The sequence below is a fragment of the Trematomus bernacchii genome, unplaced genomic scaffold (assembly GCF_902827165.1).
Source record: "Trematomus bernacchii unplaced genomic scaffold, fTreBer1.1, whole genome shotgun sequence".
Lineage (NCBI taxonomy): Eukaryota > Metazoa > Chordata > Actinopteri > Perciformes > Nototheniidae > Trematomus > Trematomus bernacchii.
This window is the reverse complement of record NW_022987605.1, coordinates 1,533,631-1,540,017: the sequence shown is the minus strand read 5'-3', so window position 1 is coordinate 1,540,017 and position 6,387 is coordinate 1,533,631. Positions and strand designations below refer to the sequence as shown.

The following is a 6,387-nucleotide window of genomic DNA, read 5'->3' as shown; positions in this document are numbered from 1 at the left end:
AACCTTTGAAAGAATACTGTTTTCAGGGTTTAAATATTAACTTGTTATTTCTGTAAGGGATTAGATAGACCTTAATATATACAGTCTATGAATTGAACGTCAAAATGTCACAACTACATTACCCATCATTACTTGGAACGGAAATGTGCCGTCTATGCTCTCCCCCCGAGAAGTGAGGTATGTTCATTCATTGGCTGCTGATTGCCCGGGCAGGAAACACACGACGAAAAATGATTGGCTAGTGCTCTCCCTGTAGTTACCCGGATGAAGATTGGCTATAAATACTGGACCATTGTAGGCGTGGGGGTTGTAGTCCAAACCGATAGTCAGTGCTCGGTAGCAGGAAACCCGATTTGTGTTGCAGCTTCAGGAAATTATTTGTGAATTTTAAACATGGTAAGAACTTCATTTCGTAGTGTTATATCATATCGATAACCTGTGTTTGCGTTTGGGTTGTTGGCAATACATGTTAAAGGCCCCTTTGCATGTTGTTGAACAGCTAACTATTAGCTGCTAGCGTTAGCTGTTGTAGTAGCTAATCATGCTAGCTTCCTCATCGGCTGCTTTTATCGAGCGATATAAAGGGTAACACACTGCTAAATTGCGGTTATTTGTAAACTTTGTAAGGGTTTAATTCACAGTAATACAAGCTGGGGCGGCAGCATGACCAATAACTGTCTTTTTGTTTTCCAGGCTGGTGGAAAGGCAGGTAAAGACTCTGGGAAGACCAAGACTAAGGCTATTTCGCGCTCCCAAAGAGCAGGACTGCAGGTTTGTCTATTGAAATCCATTCATTAATTTGTCTGTGCTAACGCTAACAAGCTAACATTAGACATCAGCTGGCCGTCTCTCGCCGTCTGGCCATTGATCCATTTTGTTTCTCTCCACCAATGTCTGCTCATTGTATCGCTGCAGTTTCCAGTGGGTCGTATCCACAGACACCTGAAGTCCAGAACCACCAGCCACGGCAGAGTGGGAGCCACTGCAGCCGTGTACAGCGCGGCTATCCTCGAATACCTCACGGCTGAGGTAACGCTGACTACAGTTTATCTGTCTGATAGCTGCCTTTCCTGGCTAATGTGTACATCTAAAGCCTGTCTGTCTTTCAGGTTCTGGAGTTGGCAGGAAATGCATCAAAGGATCTTAAGGTGAAGCGTATTACCCCCCGCCACTTGCAGCTGGCCATTAGAGGAGATGAAGAGCTGGATTCACTGATCAAGGCCACTATTGCTGGTGGAGGGTAAGGAGAAGAGCCCTATCATTCATACAATAATGTTACATTTGTTGATTAATGTATTACAATTGAGTCTGTGAAATGCCCACATTCCAGACGCCAGGGTGACCGAAACTATCCAATACATGGAAACTTATTTTTAGAGTTGCACTTTTATTTTATTACTTTTGTAACTTAAAATGAATGCATTTACCCCAGAATGACAAGAGTCCAGCAAGCAGATTCGTTTTCTATAATCATGACTATTCTAGGTGCAGGCCCATTAACTTTAAATAACACAAACCTTTTTTAGTGCTGCACTCAGTCATGAGAAGATATTTATTTGGTCCATGTGCAGAGGAAACTGATGAGGTTTTTAGCCTTTGATTAGATGACTGACCAACTGTAACGGGTAGAGTAACGTGCAGCTGTTAATGTCTGGTCCTCTGTTTCCCAGGTGTGATTCCTCACATCCACAAGTCTCTGATTGGAAAGAAGGGCCAGCAGAAGACCGTATAACCTGAAGTGCTCCGGAAGTCAAGCCACCTCAGGACGAAGTTTGCATCAAGTGGTTAAATGTCTTAGATTAGAAACACCTTTAAGAGTTATTTGTATGGTTGGGCTTACATTTACTCACCTGGGGTATTTTTAAAAAGTGGCTTCAGAGAAGCTCATTTTTGTTGTTTGGCTTTTTTTTTGTTCTCCTGTTGCTGCAGTTGTGTTAAACCTCGCTTTGGTGGCATTCCCATGTTTTAAAGTGTTTTAATAAAGCTCTTATTGGGTGATTGCAGTATGTTTTCAGTTCTTTCATTTTCATGAGCTCGTTTCTGATGTTATACAGGCTGAGGTGGTATTAATCTAGACCAGTTTAAAGGATTAACATTGAACAACCACAGCCTGCAATTATCAAGAATTGTGTCATGATTGGAGCCACCTTAAGCTCACAAACCATTTGTTTCTGCCCTGTGTTCTTGCATGAATTGCTCGGCAGGTTTTGTCACTTAACCACTGGACTAACACACTTTGGATATCCTGTTGTCATTTTGGATTCTGAATAAAGACTGGACTGGCACAGTCTGATTGTTTTTCATACTGTGGCGTATGGATGGCTTATTGCATGATGATGGCAGTCTGACTGCATTCCTGGTTTATAAGGGTGAACCAAACCTGTGTGAAGAACTTGTCTTTAACCTATTAAAAAGGCTGGTACAGTATTACAATAAATGTATACATGGTGTGTGTCTTAACACTGGACATCTATTGTATGTATAATTAAGCCAATTGCTCTGAAAATAAAACATGGCTGTCTAGTGTCCTATAGCTAATTACTTGCTTTAAATCTATTTGTAACAATTACATTTAAAATAATCTGGTTTCAAACATCTGTGTTATTTGATCAACATATAAACGGCTCATGTTTTTGTACTGCTCCCTGGGTCTAGTCAGGAAAGGTTTCAGAGCAACACCCTTCCATCATGAAGTCAGTCCACCACTAGATGTCACCAGAGCTCTACGAGCGTCTGGCTGCATTGAGTTCTGACCATGGAGCCAAAATAACTACAGGTCAAGCCATCTATTTATCAAGCCTCACTCTTTACTGGGATATTCCTGGAATGAATGGCATCAGTCATTTCGACTCAGCTGTGAAAGACATGGATTGAACAAATTAAAACATTGACATCCTGTTTTCTGTAGAAAAAGTCATGCGTCATCCTTTAGGTCAATTTAAACCTGAACAAAACAAATCACTTTAGACGTTTAGTTGAATCAGAAGATACATTTGTTGGTACGATTTCATTACCAAGATCTCTTCTGTGATGTAGTCAGTGGCCATCCCAGTCAATTGGATGAGAGGTTGTCCTCTTGTAGCCCCATCTAGGTTCTTTATTGGATATACACATTCTTAGAAAAGGACTGTTTTTAAATAGAAGCACTGATTTTAGAATGTGTAAGTACAACTGGAAGCTTGATTTAGTTATTTCCAGACTATGTATTTTTTTTAAAGGCACGTACATACTTCAAAAAATGTACAGTCTATATCACGATCTGAATGATTGATTTTCTCACCTTTTTAAAAATAGATTCTGAATGTTTTCAAACACATTATACATTTACACTTTGTGGGTTTCAAAAGAACCTCACAAAGCTTTTGATTACTTCACATAACAATGAAATGAATTACGTCAACTATTATTAAGTAGTCCTAAAAGTCTTCTGAATTATTTATTTATTTATTATTAACATTTTTATGGCAACTTGTCATCATTTATTCGGCCTGGAGTTCCTTGTTACGAACAGATCACTTTGTATAATATTACTACTTATTCTGCAGTGTGATCAATACGCGTATCTTCTTGAAAATGCTGGTGCTGGTGGAGGCTTTGCAGATTTAGATAGATTTAGATTTAGAGCTTCTGTGTGCAGGGCTCACACCAAGCTAATACAAAAAGCAAACGTTTCTTTTGGCAAACAGAATATGCATAGAATAGCTGAATATAGTTAGTGTTCATTTCTGTTTGGCTTTGAAACAAATGTGATATGTTTCAATAAGTGTGGGGTTCGTGGTGGATCTTTTTGAACAGTGAAGCCCCTGCAATACATTCTCAAATGCTAAGCTAGGCTACCCATGTCCTTACACTTAAGATTAAAATGAGTCAGTCAAAAAAGCAAACAAGCATATTTTGCCAAAACTATCCCTTGAACTTTCTGGCTGGATTTTTCTTCAAGGATCTATTTATTTATGTATTAAATCATGGGCTGCTAATGTCTTGCTGCGTGGCGAGCAACAATTTCAAACACGTTTTATGAAGACAAATAGGATGGACATTGCAAATTCCTGGTTAACTTTGCAGAGTGGAATAGTTTCTTTTCACCCTTTGTGTTATTAAAATCAGATGTGGCATTTAAAAATAATGAAAGAGACCTTCCAGTGTGACAGACTTGGCTGGCATGCAGCTTGTCCAAACCAATCAAAATGCGGCAGAGGCCGAGGTCCTTAACTGGACTAAAAGGTCCAAACGCGACCGAGGTGCACTCATCATTGTGCCTCATTTATGTGGAAATAATGAGAGGAATAATTAGTAAACTGATCCCATATGTGACCGCGCCAAAACACACACCGGTCAGAGTTGGTTCGACTACTGAAGCGAAAGGGTCAGCTCAGTCCACTCAGCACATTTCTTGGAGTTATGCAGACATTTCTCCCCACCATACATTGGAGGAAACAATATGGATTATTCTTTTCTTTTTCTTGTATAAAAGACCAAGCATCGTTAGCCTACAGCTAAATATGAACCTAGGGAAAAAGCTAGCCATGTTCTGTTCAAGGTAATACAATCACCTCTACAAGTCTACAAGTGGTATGTTGTATTCAATTTGTTTTATTTGTACAGAAAACAGAAATGTAAAATGGCCTTTTTTGTGTACAGGGGCTGACATTCAACGCTGAGTTTTTTTAAGTAAAAAAAGTCGAAATTCCCAATATCAACTGTGAGCTGTCGTAATGTATTTTATTACGTTTTGACAAATGTATTTATTGCATTTCGTTTTTTCCTGAAACACATTACACACATGTAGAATACAGAGTTTTGGTCATTCTGGCAGTCTGGCTGAAATCCAAATGTAGTTAATCTCTTATTTAACTATTCTTCAGCTCTGGTTGCTTTAAATTCATGCACTCTGCAAATACTCACCACTTTATTTCCCCCATCATTTAAGTTTGACACGGATCAAAAGCTTCTCTAGAAGTCAAAATGGTGGAGTGAACTTCAAAATGTGGTGGGCTCGGCTCTGCTGTGCTATTGAGGATTTGTTTTGTTGGCCTGGTGTAAACCGGAGTGCTAATGAGGCTTTCCCCCCACGCATTCATTGGGTCAATTAAGAGAACACTGAGGAGGGAGGCTCATTTCAATTTGGTTCGAATTAAAGTGCAGGAAGTGGAACAGCGCTCACCTCGCTTCCTTCAGGCTGGACAGTCTGTGGGGCTTTCTGGAAGCCATTAGCACAGCTGGCTTCACTGTATGGATTTAGCATTTATTTAGTTTATACAGGTTGAGGAAGAGTTTTCAGTCTGTGAAGAAGATCCATACTTTATTCTGTAAGGAACATAGTGTACTAATGTTTACAGCCAATGAGATTACTGCCAAATCTATCTGATTGTCTTACTGTTTAGTTTTTTTGGCATAATGGAAGATCTCTGCAATTACATTGGCGCAATGTTACACAAAATTACACAAATAAGATCCATGTGTTAATTTATAGGAACACATGTCATTGGATACATTTCACATTGTTTTCTAAAGATAGACATTAACTCTGCATCATAATGAGCGCATTCTTTAAAGCACTATCCATTTGTAATTGCGAAAAATATCCTTAGATTTCCTGTTGCTGTCTTTGTATTTTTTTCCTTTTATTATTATTATTAAAAAATATAAAAAAGCAAGGTATGGCTTTTCAATAGATGTACAAAGTTAAGACTAAGACGATACTAGTTGTTTTAATTCTGTAACTGTGGCTCCAAAAATGTATTTTCTATGTGTCATGTGTCTTCAGTAAAAATATATATGTAAAAAAAAGATTGTTTTTTTACAAGTTGAACAGTTGTTTTGTTTTTGGCCTCAGCAAAACAAAAAGCATGAAATATTATGGTCCAAGCGTCTGTAAAAGCTTGTCGACTCCGAGATACTACAAAGTGGATATGAAGCTGGCTTTGACAACACAGTTAGAGAAAATGAGGCGGCTGCCGGAAGGGAACTGAAGTTTTTTTTTTCTTCCTTGTTCAAGTTCACACTCGGTCCGTCTGGTGGCAGGTGGTTCAGAGCAGTGAAAGGGCCAGACTCTCCTCCTCGCCCACCACACATGGCTAACTTATACCAACAGACACAATGGAAGCAGCGACGACACAAGCCGCGCTGTAATCTCTGTCAGGGATGAGACTTTGATTCACAGATGCTTTCAGCTCATTTGTCCACAATTCTTTTCCCTCAATTTTCCCCTCCTTTCCTGTTGGGTTCTGTGGTGGCTTGGCATTGTCTGTGTGTGTGTGTGTGTGTGTGTGTGTGTGTGTGTGTGTGTGTGTGTGTGTGTGTGTCTGTGTGTGTGTGTGTGTGTGTGTGTGTGTGTGTGTGTGTGTGTGTGTGTGTGTGTGTGTGTGTGTGTGTGTGTGTGTGTGT

The 6,387-nt window shown here is 39.5% G+C and overlaps 1 protein-coding gene across 1 annotated transcript; it reads left to right on the top strand.

Moving 5' to 3' along the window:
* Positions 1-224: 224 nt before the first annotated feature.
* LOC117482648 (histone H2A.Z) lies at positions 225-2,306 on the top strand. The gene is made up of 5 exons (XM_034130825.1): positions 225-396; positions 694-771; positions 916-1,029; positions 1,110-1,240; positions 1,672-2,306. Exons 1-5 carry the CDS (start codon positions 394-396, stop codon positions 1,730-1,732), a joined length of 387 nt encoding a protein of 128 aa, XP_033986716.1. The 5' UTR covers positions 225-393; the 3' UTR covers positions 1,733-2,306.
* Positions 2,307-6,387: the final 4,081 nt, after the last annotated feature.

Excerpts from the sequence above, each read along its gene's own strand:
- LOC117482648 (XM_034130825.1), top strand. Across the intron at positions 1,030-1,109 it reads TCGAATACCTCACGGCTGAG|GTTCTGGAGTTGGCAGGAAA; the intron begins GTAACGCTGACT and ends TCTGTCTTTCAG. Across the intron at positions 1,241-1,671 it reads GCCACTATTGCTGGTGGAGG|TGTGATTCCTCACATCCACA; the intron begins GTAAGGAGAAGA and ends CTGTTTCCCAGG.